This window comes from Hylaeus volcanicus, chromosome 5, assembly GCF_026283585.1.
Source record: "Hylaeus volcanicus isolate JK05 chromosome 5, UHH_iyHylVolc1.0_haploid, whole genome shotgun sequence".
Lineage (NCBI taxonomy): Eukaryota > Metazoa > Arthropoda > Insecta > Hymenoptera > Colletidae > Hylaeus > Hylaeus volcanicus.
In genome coordinates, this window is record NC_071980.1 from 286,159 (window position 1) to 308,665 (window position 22,507).

General features: G+C 48.2%; 1 protein-coding gene across 3 annotated transcripts in view; it reads left to right on the top strand.

Annotated features, from left to right (window-relative positions):
- LOC128877412 (bifunctional heparan sulfate N-deacetylase/N-sulfotransferase) overlaps positions 1-22,507 on the top strand; it is a 106,570-nt gene that overhangs the window by 68,839 nt on the left and 15,224 nt on the right. For all 3 annotated transcript variants that reach the window (XM_054124696.1, XM_054124695.1, XM_054124697.1), the window contains 2 exons: positions 4,436-5,892; positions 19,595-19,792. In XM_054124696.1, coding sequence (XP_053980671.1) covers positions 5,720-5,892; positions 19,595-19,792 — 371 coding nt within the window. In that variant the 5' untranslated portion in view covers positions 4,436-5,719. The remainder of the gene's footprint in view (positions 1-4,435; positions 5,893-19,594; positions 19,793-22,507) is intronic.

Consider the following 22,507-nt stretch of genomic DNA (forward strand, 5'->3'; position numbering starts at 1 on the left):
TGGCGCGCAATCGAGCGATTAACGTTGCATCGGGGAGTGTGCACGCCAGGGTAGTTAGGGGCACACCGAGCACTCGACTTAACGATGATGACGTCAACGACGTCCTTGGAGCACTTAGGCGCGAGTCGCGACGTATCCGCGCGCGTAACTGGTTATGAAAACTGCAATCGCGAATAGCACTGGTGGAAAAACTGTCGAGGAGCGTTTAAGGATGACGGTGTCTCGAGCTCGACTTCATCTCGGTTCGCGGAGAACTTGGAAACGCGGCTCGAGTGCTTTCTCCGAGTCGTCCAACATTCAACTATCAACGGAAATTCGAGACTTGGCGTAGCTCCTATTAGAAGAATTCCATCGGGTGCGACCAATTGTTCGCTGGATCTTAAACGACGAATGCACTTTACCGAGGAAAGTCAAAGGTGTTTCGTTCGTTTCCTCTCGTTTTTTTCCTCGTTGCTTTCAAGCCATGAAAAGACTGTCCGATTTCGCGACAGGTTTATTTACAATTCGTTTTACATAGCTGTCCTCGTTTCTCCCCGAAACGCGTTCCACGAAACGTTTATCACGAATGGATTTTCGTGTTATTACTTTCCGGAACTGACAGCCACTCGGAATCCAACTTTATTTCCACGAGATTCCGTCAGGATTTTACTTACCTTCTTCCCCTCCCGCTAGTACTTTTTCTAATTTTTCTTCTCTCTTTTTATGGCACATCCGATAGACGAGCCGATTTTTTTGTTTTCTCCTTGGAAAGACGTCGCTGTTTGTCACGTTACTTGCACGACTGGCTACCGCCAGTGATTCTCGCATTCTTAAACGCGACGATGGTTCGGACAAGGATACAAACGAAATTTCGCAAATTATTTCGTAGAGCGAGAACGGGGTTGCGGTCGTTATCGCAATTTGGTGTATCGACATTACCGAGATGTACCGTAACGTGGCTCTTTTAGGTTAAATAGCAGTGGACGAATACGTCCGATGGTAGATATTTTCATTACTGGAATAAAGCAGGAATATACGTTACGCGGAGAACACGATGGTGAGATTATCCCGGATAATTGCGGACATTATGAAATTCCGTATTACATACCGGAGAATTGTAGATTATGGCGCGGTGCTGGGACGCGCATGCATCAGATAGAAGACGAGGATAATCCGGAAATTCGAATTTGGTTGGACCGTCTCGTTGAGGTTTGTCACGGAAATGGTATTCTCTGTGCGATAGAAACTCTGTTTCTATCCGTTTACGCGGTCAACTAGAATACCATTAGGAAATTATAAAAGCGAAATCTTTTAGCTAGGATTATTCTGCGTTCGTATCACGTATACTACACTCGTACTACGTATCTACGATTCCTCTCAATCTAGAGTTACATTGTTGCGCGACAACGTCGTAAACTGGCTTTCTTGGACAGCTGCAACCCACATTTGTCTAGATCCAATGATGACATTTAATTTGTTGCTTGCAACGATTCGACGCTTAAAAAACTGGGTAATCGTCGGAAACATTGAAATTTTCGTTTAAATACAAAGCGGAAAGCAACGCGAACACCCTCGTCGCGAATTCAGACGACCGCGTTAAATTTCAGGCGTCGCGAAGGGGCGTCGCTGAGTCGCCATTAAAATGCCGCGTCGTTGCGTCGTCTATTTGTCTCTGCGTGTCCATCTGGCCGTCTATCGGCGCGCAACGGTGTCGAAATGACAGCAGCCGCTGACAGATCAGCTCCAGTTGCGGCGAGCAAAAATATGGCGGTGACATTCCGGCCAGCCGCAAACGTGCCACCCCTGCCGAAATTGTGATGTAAACCGAGCCAGCCCGCGCTCTGCCACCGCGACGCGATAAACGAGGATAATGAAAGTGTTGCGCGAGTTCCGTGCGTCGCGTTACCGAGTTTATTAAAAAAAATAAAAAATAGAAAATGAGAGAAAAAAAGTTGACCACCGCTTTGTCGGCCGTTTGACGCGTGATTGTCGTTAACCGGCAAGGTATTTTTAATAACACCTATGGGCAAGAATTGTGGGTCAGCAGAATGAAAATGGACAACTTTCCGCTTACCGTAATACGCGGCACAGACAAGTTATTTTACGTTTAGAGGGAAGCAAATGAGTTTAATTGGTTTTTAAGTTTTAAAAATGGTTGTTCAGCCGTGGATTTTAAATTTCGAGTAGCTCTCGACACCTCCGCCAATCGAACCAAACAATCGAACGGGCCGAATTTCATCTAAACCGTTGACACTTGGCACGGCTACTTTATCCTGTCTACTTTGCGGCGATTACCTTGCGTCGCGTCGGTCGAAAATTTCTTTAATTAACGCGAGGCGCGCTACGTTAGTGAAATTCGCGAACTCGAGTTTGCACGTCGAGAATCCAATTTGAAATTAATTTTTTCGCTCGCTCGACCTACTCGACGCGCTCGATTAACGGAAGACCAATTACGCGAGCTCCTACTAATAAAATCTCCTTTGAAATTCCACAACCACGGATCGGTTGCGAGTTCTGCTCGTTTCGGGCAGCCAATTATCGTGGTACCGTCGCGATGACTTTCGCATCGAATCTCGTATAGCTTCCGTGAGACTCGAAATGCAGCCGAGTTTGTTAAATTATCGAATAGATGTTTGCAAACCGGAGAACGGACAGAGTAAGCTTGGCATGCGCACGATCCTCGCGAATACGGTATTACGTTCGATTTGTTTCGAAAAGGACAACGATGCTACAAGTAGACGATCCTTTTCAAGATGCGCGCCGCGTACTCTCGAAATCGGATTCGAGTCGAAAATATTCTTTTATTCGGTGAAAAAACTTGAGCGTACGATAGGTCGTCGAGCCTCGATGTGTACCATATGTAGTTATAGTTAGCGCACGCTTTGTCCTTGAAAATAATGCTCGTTACCCTCGAGTACTATGGATCGCGACTTTGGATGCATCGGGTAACGTTGGAAAAAATTTGCACGCACGGAACGAGCGAAAGACGGAAGCCTCGTGGAACGCATTTGCCAGATTAAAACGTCATTGGAGTGCATCGTGTTGCCTGTAAATATGCTTGGCGAAGAACGAGTAAGCCGGCCAGAGATAGAGGGAGAGAACGAGCCTCGGATGAAATTGGATACGCGATTTCATGCGAAGCCAAACTAGAGAAGCGTTTCGCCAAGATTGTACGCTGATGCACCGCGAGCATCGGAAGAAAGATGGTTCGAAGGAATAATCAGGGAAGCTCGCGTAATCATTTGGCGACGATCGAGTAGTCTCCGAGCGCAATCTAACTCGGACTGCACCTACGTGGCTCCGCCCTTTAAATCCGCGCACGTGATGCATCCGACTAACGACCCACTCGGGGAGCCAAAACGTGTCTCTTGAATTAAGCACCGCTCGCCCATACATTTCAAAGGGGATCCGGAATTACCTCGACGCGATGAATAATTCAGATAACGATATATATTTGTTCGAAGAATTTTTATCCATGGACGGAGAACCCGGCCGAAGTTGCTCGATTCCTCCTAGCGAGTTCTGTTCCTATACATTTTATGCTTCCAAAACAGATCGAAACAGATTTGTCGAAACGATAGCGAGCTGTCTACGCGAAACGCATTTCACGTAAAAAGAACTCGTCGACGAGTTCCCATTGGGTTAACGGTAGTATAATTAAATTCCGCGAACGGATCTTTTTCACGGATTGTCACATTTATCGTGCTTTCGGCTCGCAAGAATCGACTCCTACGACACGAAAGGTGTCGGTGTCTCTTGGCAGAAAAATGTTAGGTCAGCTCCCCGGGGAAACGAAGAATCGAACAAAGGACGACGCGCTTTTCGAAAAGCTTCTCTGCGTCGATTCTTCTCGATTCGCGTTCTTCCTCCTACCGGTAGATCATTTTCAATTTAATTGTCAAGTTTTTCTACGAATCCTGCTACTCTCATAACTCGAAAGAGTCTTTGAAACTTGCAGGGATACACGATGGTTGATTAATGGACTCGTTGCCGCGACCTATGCACGTCCCGACATCGACGGATCAAAATCAGTGAGAGGAAACCTGCTGGAATAACAACGCTTCCCCGGAAATACGATCGATTAATTGAAGTTGTCGAGCCTCGTGATTAGCTGCTCGTCGTTGTCGTTGTTTAATCGTTTTTTGATTTGCCCGTCGTTCGATCGAATCGTCGATTAAGTAGAGTAGTTGTCGACTCCCTATTCTCCTATTTATATTTTTTTTTTATTCTCGAACCTTCGCAATATAACTACTCGCAATTCGATAGCGTAGAAATTGTTCGACAGGTTATACATTTTTCTTAGCTGCTGTATAATTGTAAATGTATTCGAATGCTCGGTAAATCCAGCAACCGATCATTTTTCTTCCGACATGTTACATATATCGTATCGTATCGTATCGTATCCTATTTGTTCCACGCTCTTTTCTCAATTCGTATTTCGTGTTCACTGTTGCAGACTCGTAGACCAAGGATCCGTGTACGTTGCGGTGAGAAGATCGATACAGACGATAAGGATAACGTTCGAAAATCGTTCTGGCCAGGAAGCATCGTAACTTTACGTCGTCCCTAATTGAGAAGCTGAAAGAGGGCCGTAGAAGCGGAGGAGAAGAAAGAAGGGAGACGATACGCGTGGATCGAAGAGAGAGGATACGGGCGTAAGGTGACCTGGTATTGTCCGGTAAACACTGCGAAGAAGGAGTGGTCGGTGACAGAGAGAGTGGTCGGAGAGAAAGAGCGAGATCTTTCTTGGAAATTTACGAGTGAGCGGGTTTGCTCGCACGTCTAGGAGCCAAGCTTTGATATCTTGAGGCGATCGATCGTGTGTACCATAACAAATAGTCCAGTAGTAAAACCAGCTTACCTTAGAGCGACACCGGAAGTAGACGGCGGATTTCCATGACGCGTCGAGGAATATTCGCAGACGTTTGAATCAGGCGAATATAAAATTCCGAGTCGGGCTCGGTTTATCGACGTTTCCCTCGAAAAAGTTTCCCGATCGGTCGACCAGGCTGCCGTTGTCTCGTCTTCATAAACCTTGTTCCAAGGAATCGCGACATGGTCTCGAACGAGCAACACCGACAACGCCCATCGTCGATCGCTACATAAACGAAATATAATGTCTTCCGCTTCGGCGACGCACCGTTGAAAGGTCTTCTTGCCGCGGAACCAATTACGATTCGCACAGATGGGTTAAAAACGATCGCGATGAACAGCGCGTCCCCGTGCTGCTCGCAAAATGGCGATCGTGGTACCTTCCTGGAAACGCAACAAGCGGCGATCCGTTTCTTATTGGTAAACCTTCATCGATGTTTTTTGACAGACGGGATAGGGAATTCGATCCAGAGCCCGTCACCGTCGATCCGATGATCGAATAGAGCGAATATGCTCTTCCATCGGGACGCCGATGACCTTTCTCGCGTCCTGGCAAAGGCAATAACGAAAAGGCGAAAAGAATCGAAGAGAGACCGAAACGAAGGAAACGCGCATTCGTTGTTACCGATCCGACCGACCCTCGTTAAGTTAGACTCGATTTTCACCTGAGAAAATACCTTGGATAAAATAATAGCGTCCGCGCGACTATGAGCAAAGCGGATATGCTCGAGGAAAAAAACGGATCGCTATCAGGGATCCATGGATGTTTGTCGATTACAGCGTCGATGCAATTGGATTTCCACGGACTGAGAAGAACGATCGAAAGCTAATCTAAGATAAGAGGCATCGGACACCGTCTGATGAGACGATGGTGATGAAAATTTCCGCGGTCGAGGCTGGCGTTCCTTTACTAAGCGCCGTTGGTCCGCGCTGCGTCGTTAAACAGGCCACGGTCAAGCGATGCGTCGCGGCGCTGCTACTCGTTTCCGTCGCCAGCATATTCTATTACACGCACTACATCATCAGCAGTCCATTGGCCAGGTAAGCTTGACATCTCGTAATATCCATTTCTTTTTCAACATACGATACTTTGGAATGCTATACCGGACGCGAAAGATACTTTGGTATCCGTTAACGTCTCGGCGTTCTCGACCGTTCTCTCTTTTACGAGATCGTTAACAGCACCAACTAGAACGTACAATTTCATGCTTACGGCTAATAAAATTACCGTTTCGCGATAACGATCTATACCGTCGCGTCATTTCCAACATTCGACGAAATATCAAATCGGAATTTCAAATTCTTCCTAATGTTATTTCGTGCCAAGGGAACGGACAAATAAACCAAAGTTTGAATTTCGGCTTAAAATATGCACGAAGCAATTTTCTTTCGCGGAATTTTCGATTTCTTTTCCGTTTTGTTTTACTATCTATTTTTACGACCTCTCTGCGTACCCAAAGTTTCGGCTAAAAATGTTGCGCGTAACTCGTGCATGCCTTTGTTTCCTATTCATCGGACTCCTGAATCAAAACCGTCCCAACTCAATCCACGCCACGCGCCAGCTTGACGACGGCCAGACAACGAACGCGTCGGATTAGGATGTATATCGAAGTCTAGCAGAACTCGTGACGCAACAATGCAACAATCGCACTAAATGGAATAATCTTGTATTTTAGTCAGACGCTCGAAACGTATGCATCGAACGATTGTGTTTTCGTGGATGCAACCGGTCCAATTTCAATTATTTTCCCCGGTCTTCGCAGACAATTCCGTATCGCGCGTTTGTTGTCTGGGTGCGTTAGGTCTACGGTTAATTGGAGAAGACGAATGATCCCAAAATCCGAATGGAGCCGTTCGTTTCGACTCTATATGGATCCAATCTCGCTCGGTTGGATAACCAGAGAAGCCAATAGGTTCGCGAACGCTCTTTCCGATCGTCGCGTCGATTGCAACTCTCGAGTACGCGCATATACGACGCCCCGGATGTCTGGCGTTAAATGGTTATTTCGTGATAACGTAATTACGTTGGACAAAATTGTCGCAGTTTTGATTGCGAGCGCGCAGTTTCCTCGGAAACCTATATCTTAATCGGCGTGCATTATTAAAAATCGCTTATATCGAAATTCCGCTACAGTTCTAAATCTAACAAAAGCCAAGAATAGATTTCTTCGTGGTCGCAAATTCGTCTTGTATCATCGGTCAAATTCTCGGAATTGTGGTAATCGATCACCTTAAACCAATCGAAACTATAGGTACGCACAATCTTTCCGTTAATTGATATAGTGCTTTGCCTCGACATGGATCAATCTTAATAGGTAACCTATGACCGTTTCGCAACCAATTGTAGGTTCGGAGTACACCGTCGTCAATCACGAAACCTAATACTCCCGCGTGGACATTGACATGTAATTTCGCATCGGCACGCGGCGCCGGGCTAGGAGTCGGTTGTGCTATATCCTTCGAGGCGAAGCCACGATACCCTGTATCTTTCGCATGGGAACAAGACAAGACAGAACGCGTAAATTTCGACGAAACTTGCGAGGCAAATACAATATCTGGCCAAGAGTTTTCTATAGTAAGAATTGTACAATAAATATTTTCGTTTATTCGCATCGTCTAGCGCGAGTAGACGAATGTTAGATCGTTTGGACGAAATTACAATTTCTTGTGTCTCTCGTGTACATACATCACGATCGACGAACCGAAAAAGCGTCCACGTCAGTTTTGTCGATAGAAAGTACGATGAACGTCTGTGGTGGGTCCGCAAAGTGGGCAAAGTCTGGAGGATGTTGGCTCGTGGCAAGAAATCCGTTGGTCGATCGTTCGTTCGTTAGAATGCGAGCATGCTTCGACCAGAGTCGAGAGAAGCTCTTTCTTGATCGTGGGGCGCGGAATGCGACCGGATGTTTGTCGCACGCCCAATCAGCGCCAATTCAAGCTTCTCTTCTCTCGGCCAGCCTCGCATCGCCATCGGCGCTAAGCTCCGAACTGTGGACGCATGTCGTCGTTGTCCCTTCCTTTTCGCCAGCCACGCGCCTTCGAAGAATTCTTCTGGTTATATTCTTGCGCGGGCGCGGGCGCGGGCGCGGGCGCGGGCGCGGGCGCGGACGTTGAAAAATCAAACGTAAAGATTCCAGAGAATTCGATATTCGGTTGCAACCAGTCGAAACCTTCCAAAAATTCAATGTACATGTAGCTATTTCAAATATTTAATCATTCGCATACTTGGATAAACGTAAAGCAGAGAATTGTCGTCCCTATCGCTATTTTCTTCGAAATTTTATTTTTCATTTCCATTATCGATGACCGTAGTAGCCCTGAACGCGAGCGCGTGCATCCGCTGGATACATTATTCATCGTGCTTGTTCGTCGGCAGAAGTTTGATTATTCCGAATATCCATCTTGTCAAGGTAATATCGAGTTGTGCAAACTTGGAGCATAAACGTCTGCAGAAGATCGAGCTCTCCGAAAATTTCAACTTTCAACTTGCAAGTTTCGCACGTTCGCGGCCGTCTATATGTATATGTATACATAGTTAGGCGGGATATAAAGCGTAACCGAACGGTACTATAAACCTGCCGTTGCACGTTCTTTCAACAAAATTTAAACGCTTTCTTCGCGGAACGAATCGGCAATCGAGACGCATCCACGCGCTTCGTTGAGGCGCGAATAAAGTTGGTGTTTATCTCGAGCGAATCATTCGTAAATACGTTTGCAAAGTTGTTTGTTTCCTTGGAAAAAGATGTTTACAAATGTGGTGATGCAAAGAAATAATGTATATAGGTTCGAGTGTCGTTCGTTTCTTCCGTGTATTGACACGTTACAGGAAAGGAATCTGTCCGTCTGTATGGATTCGGTAGGTTTTTCAACCAATTCCGAGCAAGTTCCGCGCGATCCCTCGCTCGCTGAACATTCCAGCGTGCGTTTCGCGAACGAGATTGGTTCGTAATTACGTCGGCCGTGGATAAAAACGTGTCCGTGCAGTTTGGTGTGCAATTTCTGGGCCCTGGCCGTCTCCCTGGCTGCGGTGTCGCGCATTTCCCGGGTTTTTATTTGTCATCCGATGCGCGGAGTGCGGTTTACGCTATTGCGATGCCCGTGTGTGCTCGCACGTCACTCGCGAGAGAAGCTAAAGCTAGGGAGGACGGGCGGCGGCCTCGTTAACGATCGCAACGTTCGCGCTCGAGCAAAAACTCGAGGCGAGCATCGTCGATAGACACCTTAGCCCGAACTACGCTCTTATCTATCCACACACGTGACACACTGGTCACCTAACTATAACGCAACGGTGTCATGCATTCCGAATCGAACTGCGAGACAATGTAGCGTGCACGTCGTGACCGTTAACGTTGTCCTGTTGCTTTGCGACGAGTATACGGAGGGGAACACGGGCTCTGCGTGAGAAGCGACCCTAATTCTGTCAATCCTGAGGGCGTCCTCGGGCCAGCCATACAACCGGCGTTGTTAACTCGTAACTCTCATCGATTCCGGTGTAAATATACCCAGGCCATGTATACGACCGTGCAGGATTTCCGTTACGGTAGATATACCGCGTGTAACACGAATCGTCGAGAAACGACCGTACAAAGGGAAAACGGCGCGGAAGGGTCGCGTTCTGGCCAGCCCTCGTCGACACACGAAATGCAGTTTCACAGGAACCAGATAACCCTCTCGAACAATTAATAGCCTCCGTTACGAAAGCGCCGCGACCGGTCGCCGATAGAGGGACGTTAATGTACGTTAATGGTCGATCCGCGATCGCGACCGGTCGAATAAAAATATTACTCGGCCGATATCAGGTTCACGGCATGTGTTATACTGGCTATCCATTCGGGCGAGAGATTACTTTGACGTTTGCTTCTCGTTGGTAGATAAAACCGGAGGAGAATCGAAGTGAACGTGAAAAAGTTTGCGATGGAAAATGTCTAGCATCGCAAACTTTGACTCGCAATTACCATGCAATACGACCGAATCAAGAGACGCGAATCTCGCTGATCGAAAGATTTCCGATACGCGACGGATCTGAAATGAAACGAAACGACGCGTCGCTTTTCCCGGCCGACTTTGACGAATCGGCCACTGGACGTTACAAGCGACGTAACGATCAAAGCGACGGCGCCATACTAAATCATCCCGGAATTAGGAGACATCCAGCATCGGTCGAACAGCGAAATTTCCTGCTGACCGATAAATTCCCAATTTGATCGGGCAAGAAGCGTTAATCATGCGTCCATGCAACGACAGATGTTGCAGCTTTCGATCGGGGTAACTCCGTCGGAAGGAGTACATATTTTGCTTGGGATTGGACACGTTGCCGATAACACGCGTCGAGCGACGTCGAACGAATCGTCGTTTCTTTAGCGATGTCATTTTTAAACGTTTAGCGAGAATTTAAAATAACGTTCGCGTTCTGGCGCGGTTCGAGACCTAGAATCTCATCGTTGGCAAACCGCACCGAAAAATGTCACGATTTATCGTTGTCGTGCTCTATACGCTCGCATGTCGCGCAGCCTTCGCCTGGAACACTTGAGATGTTGCACGCGTCAGGTAGATTAAACGGTTGCGCGAGCTATCTGACGCGATGCAAGTAATGCGCGGCTTGATACCGAAACTGTACCGTCGTATCCGTCGGATCTTCGATGCTCGGAGATCGCGATAATCGGTCATCCGTGCGCACGACCGATTACCGACACGCGTGGATGAATTTACTATGCTCGTGCGATGTCGAGTCTCGCGTGGACCGATAGCGATCAGACTATCCTATTATTAAGACTAACGCAAAGTAAAAGTAATTTTACTTTTCATCGATTTTATTTCTTCCAATAAACAAGCGCAATTTACAGGAGAATGTAGCAAACTAGTTCGTTAATAGGCGCGCAACATCGACAAAGAGTAAATGGCGAAACGAGCGCGAATCGCACCGCTCGCCGACGAGGTTCAAAGAATCCGGAGCCGTAATTCCGTTACATAAATTCTCCGCGAGCTTTGGCCTGGGATTCTTGGCGCATCAGTGGCCGGGTAACAAGAATGCATCGTGGAACGCGTTTTCTGTACGCGTCGTTTACGGTGAACGCGACACCGACGCCGACGTCGCAGACGACGCGAAAATCCGCGACGGTGTAATTCACGACCGGACTATCTGCCAGCCATAAATATTTCGTACAATGGTAACGATGCGTATCTTTGCCGTAACTAGGCGGAGCTATTTACCAGTTCCCGAAGAAAATTTGAGAAAGTTGGCGATGAATCGAGAGTGAGTCCGCGCAAAAAATCGAACGGGGACCGGCGAAAAGGCAAAGCTCGCCGGAACTGAGAGGACAGGCGCGCGCGTCGCGTCGCGTCGATATGTTTCGAATTGTGCCGAGTTGATGTACGGCATGTGTGCAGGGTCCACGGGGGATGCGGACACGGTGAGAGGTACTGCACAGGGGTAGAAGGAAGTCGCTGGACAGACAGATGCCGTTGGTAACCAGAGAACAGAATGGAAGCCAATAATTCTTTGTGTCCAAGTGGACCGCTCGCTCGCGACGCGCCTGTGCGGGATAAGCGGAGGTCGTGTGCGAACGTAGATACCCACGCTTCTCTATAGAAATTGCATCGTTTCCCTTGGACGGTTCATCGTGGTTCACCGATCGCGTTCGATTGATTACGAGTTCAATTATTGACTTTATTTTTATTTGTATCCGCTTCCTTTTGGTTCCTTTCGCGCGACAATTCCGTGAGCTTTTATCTCCACGGTTCAGGTATATCCCTGGAGACACGAGGAGAGACTTATTCGATCGAGCAATGACCGATTACGATACGTTCATCTTTTAACTACGAGTAAGTCGTCGCGACGTTACCATACTTTGAACTCGAAGGTGGATCGGGGAACGATTTCGACGAAGGAATCCCGATTGAAAAGAAAGTATCTCTTAACCGAACGTTATCGAGGTGGATGCGTATTCAAACACGTATGCTCGATGAACACGCTAGACTCGCTCGATGGTTACGTGCTCGAGGTATTCAAATTCAAACCCCAGGGCGATGGCGACGGGTACGATCGTTGAAGTAGTTATCGATGTAAACGTGGCCGATATGCAGCAGCGTTAAGGGGGCTTTCCACCGATAAGCCGTTCTCTTTCACGTTTCGAGCGCAACTTTGCATTATCGGCACACTGCTAGACTCTCGCTTATCGAGCAGCACGCTCGTGCCTCGACGATCCAGTAATTTCGCACAGCTCACGAGCCTTTCGGACCGCTCTTAAACATCGCATTTCCCGCGTTGCTTCCCGTTCCCGTTCCCGTATTCGATCTTTGCACTTTTATCTCGGAAATGATATTTTCGTCTTTTCGATTGTTCGTGAAATTATCAACGTTTCGTTTCGATATCGTTCGCAAACGATGACTTTGGATAATTACGGGACCGGTAGCCAGGACACCGTCGACGTCGTCCAAGCGTCAAGATGGAACAAGCTCTCGCTTAACGATCGTAATCGAAACGACAAAGCCGAGTTGTTCGAATAGCGATGACTCCCTTAATCCGGCGTTTAAAGGGTGAGGCGCTTTCAATGCGCGAGATGTTGCCCGTAAGCTTCTTTTCCGCAACGCTGCAAGCGGATTAGCGTCGGAAAGAATTACCCGGCTGATCTCCGTGAAACCTTGCAGCGCTGCGAGCATCTCTATACATCGCGAGAGTCGTGGATTTTTAAACGAACACCGCGACGATAACGCGTAATCTTCGAGTGGCCCATGGGATTACTAAATAGAGAAATAAATTAACGAGATAAAGCTTGGTGGCTCCGTTCTTTTGTTTCGACCACCACTGTCGGTGGTGAAACGTGGTTCTCGAGAAATCGTGCATTAGTGAAACTCGACGAATCAACGATTACGACTAAAGAAAAACGATGGTACGTTCGATGGTAACGTCGCGTTAAAAACTCGACGCGTTAGCGCGAAGCGTGACGAAACATCAAGGACGCGTTCGTAGGAACCTTTCGAGACGCGATACTGGACGGAAAGATAACGATAAACGCGAAACGAAGCCGATGGAGCGCGCACGAAGATACGCGAAACCACGCGTGATTTTTCACCGGAGAAGGTGACACGATATTCGGCGAGTATGCAAATTCTCCTCGCGTATAACCGAGGAGAAACCGGCTGCGACGTCGTTACACGACGTCCATTAGACCCAGATGAAGATTAAGGGTTAACGCGGCGAGGAATTTTGCTAGCCAAATTTGAGCAGCTGCTACGTCATTAGAAGCGTTACTGCCTAATTGTTTCAACGCCGAGAATTTAGATCTCTCGGTCTTTCTTGCGCATGCTCGCGTCCACACTTGCAAGGCTCGAATCCCTAACAGCGGTTTGTAACGTCCCGCGTCTTCGGAGGCTCAGAAATTGCATGCGTTCCAACGTGGCGCGCTCTTTGACGATGTATTAATTGCTTCGACTTTGATACATTTCGCTCATTCGCAGCGTAATAACATTTCTCTGGTTGAATTTCGCTTAGGCGGTCTTTGAAAGGCTTCAAAGCCAGATCGAGCTGTGGCAGTTTCCACGGGTTTCGAGGGTGTTTCTCAGATCCGCATCCGAGATCGAAAAATGTTTGAGCGGTCATCGTGCGCTCTCTTCGTCGATCATCGTTCGTCGTTTAAAACTTACGATAACGCGTACTGCTGGAAGAACAAAGCCGGAATGAAAAAACGTAGATTATGCAAAGGTACAAAGCCGGTGTGTTTATTTTATCGTAAGGCTACAGAATTTCAAACGAATCCTTGTTCCGGTATTAAAACTCTCGCGAAGCATAGTTACATGTAATTCGGACAAATTAGGTTCGCGTCACGCTATTAAATGGATTTCATCCGTTTCCATCGGGAACTATTTTTATCAGCGAGCCAACAAAATCTCCACGCAAAAAAGAGCGTCTCTGCAAAGCGGATATAACCAGCGGTTAAGTGACTGAATTAGAGACGAAAGATTGCGGCCATTTCTTTCTGTTAAGTGCTCGTAAGGCTGATATATGGAACTCCATAAACAAGCCCGTGGAATCCGCTCCAGTCGCCGGTGAGTTTCGGTACAGCTGCCAAATGTAATTGGACGAAATAAACGTTGCAGCAAAATGCTTTCGCTTCGTTACACCCGCTTCGTTCTCCGCCCGCGCCGCACGTCGTACCGTCCAACTATTTTATACCACATTTTCTACACCGTGCCGGAACCATCGATCCCCTCTTTCACCATTCACCTTCGAGCGCGATAATTACGCGAACGCGTTGCGACGTTTGCTGACAATTTGCACCTCACGAATAATTCTTTCAACTTTCAACGATGCGATCGATCCGATGTAAAGCAACATCGGATCGCGTTAATAATGCCGTTAAATCTGCCGCGCAGCGACGCGATCGGCCGGTCGAGCATATATCGACGGATTCCCTCGCTCGAATCAACGTTTATCGGGATCGCGAGGTAGTACTCGTTATATACCGCGTCGCGTGATCGAATCGATCGGGGTAACGCGACCTTTCATTTTTCTCTCGGTATACGTACGTGTACCGTAGTCGGATTTCGCCATCGCGTTCCTTTCCGCTGCGTCTATAGTTCACGTTTCGGAATCGCCGACATTGTTCGTCGATCTGAGAAACGTGACCGGTGAGATGACGTCACGCCAGGCTAAAAATTGCTTCTCGATCGAAAAAGTCGAGCTAACCCCAAGTTCATCGATACTCGTCGAAGAAGAAGGGAAAAAAGAAAGACGAAGCCACCCTCGTGGTTACGAGTGGGTCAAGCTGGTCGAGCATTGGCAAAGCCCGGAGGGCGGAAAGTGGAGGATGAAACCCCATCGGGGATGACGGCCGGTATCCGACAATTTACGGACGTCCGGTGAAACTGATTTCGAGGCGACAGAAATTACTTGTTCTGGAAATCGCGGTGGTCTCCATCTCCCTTTCTATGCCGAGCATCGACGAGTTTCCTCTCGTTCTCTCGATTTCATCGGCTCGAGGACAGAGACCCTCTTTTACGCTCGCGTCTTTTTAGCGACGAGCGAGCCTCGGGGGTGTCGTACGAGTCGCTTCTCGGCACAGCATCGAATCTCGTTCCCTGCGAATCGGGAATTGTGCTCGCGGTATTGGTTCCTGGAAGGAGAAGCGCTTCCCCGATAGAGTCGAGTCGTCGTGGCTTTCGAGGATCGTATCGATCGACGCGAAACCGGCCACGATTTCGACGTAATATTTCAATGTTGCGCGCAAGCAGATGCCGGAGAAACGCGGTGTGAAAAGTTATCGAGCGATCGCGTTACCGAGGTCGATCGGTGAAAAATTACTCGCCAGGGCTAGAAGCGACTAAGCCGGAAACGAATCGATCTCGATCAGTCCCCGAACACGGTAGTTTGAGCCAGTCGGCGATTTAGGCAAGCCGGTTAATTCGATCTTTTGTCGAACGACCGAACGCTCTGCCCGACCAGCAATTTCAGCTGCTCGCTACGTTCGGTAAATTCGCTCGACAACTCCGCACGTTCGATGCATTTTCGTATACACCATCGACCAGTCGAATTACTCGACTATTCGCAGACGCTTAATCGATAATGATCCTGTAGAATTTATCGGTCGACAACGTGAACCGCGTTAATATCTTTGGAACAAAAAAGGCTGGTGTTGGGAAAGCGTTTCCCCGGATACTTTTCAACTATTTGTGTATCGCTTTCAAACGAGACCATCCGAGAGTTGGCTGTGTCGAAATCTCGTAGAAAGCCCTATCCAAGTTTGATCGCGCCTGGCGCCACGTATTTGCGTGCGCGAGCAACATTTTCCGATCTCCGAGTCGGAAGCCCGTTGGTTGGCGTACGTTTCCGGCCGGACGAAAGATAAGAATAGAAAGAAAGTAAGGCGTGGTAGCACGAACGAGTCCAATAAGAAAAGGACTAGCACGGGGGTGCGCTCGAGGGATCGTAGCAAACGGGAAGGGTGTGCGCGGTACTTGCGGTAATTTGCTGAAAGAACGTTGCCGGTGAAACTTTTTCTCCATCCGAAAAGTGGACAAACTTTCGTCGTTGCGCTGCCGGTGATAGTATACGGCGAGATAAAACGATGGCTGTTAAACACGATGTTCGATCGTGTTTCGATTACGTATTTACGATCGAGATAAATCCGTCGTTGGGAATATTGGTATTTGCGCGAAAACATTCGGAATGAAACTCCGCCTCGACTTCGGTCTCGACGTCGCGTATTCCACAATTTTTCATGCATCGAATGTATCGCGACTCCTCGATTGACGCGTTTCAATCGAATGCTCTAACTGGCAGAAATGGTGTTTGATCGAATGCGCGCGATGGAGAGGAAGAAAACGAGTATGGCTTCGGGAGGCGAAGAAAGAAAAACGGGTCCGGTGTAATTCGATTATCCGCACGAAAAGTGCGAGGCGTTGTTAGACGAGGCGGTAATTCGAAGCGATCCCTTCTCCCACACCCTCTTTCTCTCGCTATGCCATGTTGAAAGCAATTCTCGATGTAATTTAATCGGCTGCCGATAGACGACAATGCCGGTCCTAATCTAAAATTGCTTTTCAAGGGGTTCGCGACACCCTTGACAGGCCTTTATCGGTGTCACGTGGTTTCGAGACTCCTTTGCGCGTGCTTCTTTCTTTTTCCACCGTAGAATTTGGAAGGAACAACGGAAAATAGAGAAAAGAAAGGGAATATCGCAGGATGGCGTTGCAGCGAAATTGATGGATGCGTTGCAAATGCGCGCGACGAGTATTTCACGGATATGTTTTCGTTTCGCGTAAAAATGCTAAAAATTGCTTGGCAGCGCGACGTTACGACGTGCAGTTATCCCTGACACTTTTGGAACCTCGCATCTCGTTATCGTTTAAAGAACACCTTCGTGCTTCGAGCCGGCTACGTATCCTCCGTTCCTATACAATATCGATGCGACCAGGGGCTTCGAAGTTAACGAGCGTAGCTTGCGCATCCTCCCGGAACCTCTTACGAGAGATTTACATGGATGCCGATGTAACCTGGACTAGGCATACCCCGTTGATGTTAGCACCTTAAATAATCATACGATAGGGGTCGATATCGTTAGCTAAAGCGACCAATTCCGGGAACAACAGCCTGAATAATTTCTAGTCAGCCATTAGACCGGCATAGGTAATTACTCGTTAAGGTACGCGTACTTGTCTCCCACCGCCTCTCTTTCTTTCCCTTATCGACTCGCATGCTGCGCGGAGCTTCGTCAAAACACTTTAACGATGCCGGCGATAGATGACGCGGAGTTTCCAAACAGCTTACGATTTTCCTTTCGGCTATCGAACCGTACCGCTGTTAAGCGCACTGCAAACACGACGCGACGGAACCAGGATTAATGCAGCCTGGCAAGACGACGCGCGGATTTCGCTAATCGGTAATCGCGACGAAACTCCGTGGTGGAAAGCGAACGCGACAGAAATAATAGGTTTGGGAAAGATGGGGCACGTTATTTTACGTTTACGTTTAGCTCGCGTCAAGTTTCCACAAGAAACGACATTCGAGTCGAGGTAACATCGATTAATGTGTAAAGGGGTGTACAGGAGTTGATCGATCATCGCCGATAATAAAGAGCTTCCGTCGGGGTGAAACGGTCGTTTGAAAGCGCGCATAGACGCGCGTGTCCTACTTAATTAACGGACCGCTTCGTATCGCGAGTTGCGAGATTCGAGTATCTCGTCGATGACGCGTCAACGATACCGCGTGCGGTTGATGCGCGTTCCCGGTACCAACATATCTCGCAAGTAAATCTCATCTCGTTTTGAAAAATGAATAACACGTTCGAGCACGGTAGCTCGCGGAAGGATCAGAAACGTAGACAACAAAGATCAATTAAATAGCCACAGTTTCCTCGCAAGACGTTTCTCCGCAAGCTTGATCGATCGCGCGTTCAGGCCCTGAAGCGATATCGTCAATTCGTATCAAATGTATTCGCTCGTCGCTACGCCTCCGGCCTATAGGAACGTGGAATTTGGGTCAGATGGCATCTTGTAATAAGCCCGCGCGTTCAGGCCCTGAAGCGTTATCATCAATTCGTATTAAGTGTATCCGCTCGTCGCTACGCCTCCGGCCAATAGGAACGTGGCGTCGCGGTTAGCTAGAAACGGTCATTTACCTCTCAGTGGCGATAGAAACACCTGGACGCCGAATTTCCACTGCCAATAACTTTCGGGCTTATTATTGCCGTAAACATTAGGTACGGGTGTCTAGGTACACAAAGCGAGCGACGCGAGACCGTTGACCTCCGAATTGTCAACGGGTCGCTGTAAAATCACCCGAATCCCGAATAGCAGCGTTCTGGAGACCGATAGAAAAATGACGACTAGTCAGCGCCGAAATGATTGTGGAAATTGCGAGTCCAACAGCATAGCATGGCGAACAATAAAATGATTATCAGCTGAAATTAATTAAATTAATCGCTTAGGTTTATCGGCAAAGTGGAATTTGGGTGAGATGGCATCCGCTAATAAGCCCGCGCGTTAATAGGCTTACTTCGGGGATGCAGCCATGCTGTGATGCACGATAGGATGACGTTCCGTATCTCTCGGGCCAGATTACCAGCGTACTTGAAAGCTTATATGTGAGATGACGCACCATGGATCTTTCCGGATATGAAGCCAACCCGGTTTCACGAGTCGGTCGGTACCCCTTAATCGAGTTTAAGGTACACCGCGTTCCTGGTTTCCGTGCCCGTGTGTCGTCGTACAGTTCAAGTGTCGACGGTATCTTTTCGAATACGAAAAATGTTTAAATGACCGCGAATCGTACGTCGCATAGTTTCGGCAACGTTTCTTTTCGACGAGAAAGTTTGTACTCGTAATCGATGGCACGTTGTCGACCAGGTGTTTTACTTACTATAATCGCAGAGCCAGTTTATCGATCACGAGTCGACTCCGACTTGGAGGTTATGGGTCGATGGTCGTTGGTCGATGGTCGATGGTTTATCGGGCAAAGTCCTTGCGGTCGACGACGCGTTAATTCCGCAAGCATAATGCATACCGCCCTTGCACCTGCGAGAGAGTACACGATGCCAAGGAGAATCTGTAACGTCTATTATTCCCGTTAACGTTGTTCAACGCTTACCACCGGAACATTTTCCGGAAAATTAATCGCAGCGAGAAGGACGAGTTCTCGAACTGCAGAGCTTTCCTTAAGCTTGCGATCTCGAAGATACATCGGAGACGTTAATACCGCCACCTACGCGATAGAGTTAAGGATGAATGGAGTAGTTTAAAGAGAAACTGAAAGAGCGCATTCCTCGAAAACTTGCAGTTTACGAGTTCTCCTGTAACAGCGATTTCGACGAACCAACTCTTTGAAACGGATCCGTCTTTAAAACGGATTTCTTTGGAACGCTGAAATTATCGTTAATCGTGAAAATGCCGCCAGATTCACCGCAAACGGAGCAATTGAGCGCTTTGTGCAACTCGTGAGATAGAGAGGGACGTTATCTCGTTTGCAAACAGTTGATCCTCGTTATTCGATGAAACGCCTCAAAGAAACGTACGAAATTGTTATTTATCTCGAACTCTTTGACCAACTTTTGAATTCTTTACTTGGCTGTTTTTAATTCTCGGTCGACTCTATCGCAGACTATAGACTTTTATAGACGAACTAGAGTTTGGTTAAAGCAGGAATCGGTTAACTTGGCATGAAAAGTAAACAACTTTAATAATATCGTTCAATAGTTGAACGATTCATCGGCTCGTCGATTATTTCTCACGATCTGATGTTACATTGCAGCCTGATCCATCGAGACACTAGACCGGAGCCGGCGATACGGTGTTCGACGTTGAGAGGAGCGACGAGACTGCCGTCGGCGCCGGATCATCGCAGCGAGGCACGGCTGAGAACAGATCCGAAGGTGTTGGTCTTCGTGGAAACGCTGTACTCTATGTTGGGGAAAAACATAGCAGAGCTGCTCGTCTCTAATCGAATCAAGTAAGCGTAGAGCTGACTAACGATAGATATCGTCTCGTGTGCGTTTCCGTGCTCGCGATAACAGATTGCACGTCGGCTCTCTGCGGCGCGACCTTGCACGAGGAATTTACATTTACCACGCGCGATATGTGCTTTATCGGAAATTATCGACATATACTCGTGGTGCCTATTCTTTTCAATCCGTTTCCCGATCAAATTCATACCAACTACTTAACAAGTGCTTAACCGTTTGGATGTATCGGATGATATCGATCGAGAGTCAACCTCCCGTCCGCACCCCCATTTTTCTGTCCTTCCTTTCCGTCGTTATTTTTTTAGTATACCCCTATCTCGGTCCGGTAGTAATGCAGTCTGCGCCACGACACTCGTTACTCGTGACATCGACACGGTCGAGGGTGGTGGGTCGGACAGAGGGTAAGCGTTCCACGGCCGTCGCCAGAGGTGGAACGCCGATCGACCCTCTCTTCCGCATATTTTTTCATTGCACGCGCGCCAGAGTTTCATTCCCGCGCGCCTTTCTTCTCGTCTCTGGTGTTCTCTTCGACGCGTCCCTTCTCTACCGCGAATCGTTGCAATTCGCGCGTACGCTTCGGCCCGAAGGGAAAAGAAAAAGAATACACGGTGATCATCGAGATATAGAATGGATGCCTGGCGATGCTCGAGCCTCGTCAGAGTCGGATGTTTGCGATTTAGAGAAGAAAGACGCGGACGAGAAGACTCGGAGAAGGCAACAGCCCTTCGACAAACTAAACCTCTCGTCTAAAAGTTTCCGGACTCTGAAAACGAGTGCGTGTCATCCGATCAGGGATTTCTGCAAGATCGGTAAACCCTCCCGAGTCGAGCGGCGCGGAAAGTCATTAGGTGCGTCAACCCCTATTCGTTCCTATTTCACGGCGACGGTGACCGTAGCTTCATAAATACGCGACATTTCATACGTACCGACACAATGCCGACACCGACACCGACGTCGACGCCGACGCCGACGCCGACGCCGACGCCTCTCCGTGACGTTTGTTCGTGGCCAACGCCGAGAGACATGACGTACGAGCGACAGCGGTCGGACTTGGCGGATTTCCGTTCGAAATAAATATGTATCTGCCGGTCTAGTTTCCGACGTCACGCAACAGCCATACCGCTCGGAAATATGGTTTGTTTTTGAAATTTCTTCCTTTTTCTCGTAGCTTTTGGTTCGCTCAATCATGCGCGCCAAGAACAGGGAATTTGCGAAACGGTGAAAATATATCGGTCCATTTCTCCAGTACGATCCTCGCCAGGAAATCAACAAATAATGCTAGGCTGTGTTTCCTCCGATAATATTTACCTACGGAGAGTGTTGATCGTGAACGAAGATTACAGGTTTCGACGACCAGAACGGACAAAGACGCGATCGACGAGTACAAGTTTTATCGCGAGTGGCGGAAAATAACGCGTATGTATTGCCTAGCGTCGCTGTCGATTAAACCGAAAACCAGAAACATTGTATCCACCGATAGGTTAATCAGGATCGAGGCAAATTACGGGAGAACGTCGAGCGGATTAGGGTCCCGCCTTGCCAATTAGAGGCCGTATTTTAAACTAATTCGGAGACCAGCCGGCCGAATAACGCGCCCCGTGGTTTTCACCTAATTATCTCGACGAGTTGGCAGTCGGTTCGAGCAACTGGAAAAGTCGTGCAGTACAGATAGACAGACCCGCGCCGAAAATTCAGCCGTGCCGAGGTGAAAAAGTGTGAGCCACCGGTGGTTCGCGCCGCCCGATGGGACATCATATAACCTCTCAGGCAAGACGTACTATTACAGTGGCTCACAGTTACACGTACTTCGCAACAAGCGACAAAAAGCCGTTTTTGTCGCCCCGGACGTTTCCGATTTGCTTTCGTAATTTGGCGACGTAAATGAAAACGAGATCGACAACTATTAATAATCCCGAGAAGACGACGCTGACGGAGGTTACCTCGAAAGCAAAAAAATAGAGAAACAATTACGACGCAGCGTACACGAGAAAGAGGCAAAAAATTCATCTCTTCTCGGCGGGGGAACCGAAATTGATGGAATCCACTCTACGAGGCCGAGCACCGTAATAGTTATCGCCACTCTCGATTACACCTATCCCGGTACCGAGCCATTCGTTCGTGAAATCCTTGGTTCGCTCGTGTTCGCAATCAGCTTTGCTTCCTCGTTTTTTACATTTTTCCGTCGATAGTCCCTCGTAACGCGATATGGGTCGATCCATCCGCGGTGCCTCTCGAACGGCTGATACGATATCGGTGTACGGCAAGCGTATTCGAAACGACCGGACTTGGACATACGCGGGTAGAACACCTTGGACGAATCCAAGATCGAAGAGCGTTCGATAAAGGAGTTTGTTCGCCTTTCCGTGTAACCGAGTGCGTGTGTTTCAACGCTCGATTATTCAGAATACCCGGAGAATTTCCACCGTATTGGCTCCATTGTCGCCTTCTGTGCATCGTCTGGTTCTCCTTTCTTCGTCCGTGTTCCTTTGTAAAACGCCTCGACGCAGTTTCCCGTTGGCGGAATTTCGCGACAGAAGGATCCTTGAGACGTCTCACGGACCAAGACGGCTTAATTGTCTGCACGTTTCGCGAAACTTACTCGCGTTTACGCGTTCTCCGTCGCGACGACGAGCCCGTGCGAGGAAATCGCGTAATTAATGCGCCTCCGATACGGCCGCGTCGTCGTTCCGGCTTCTATCCTT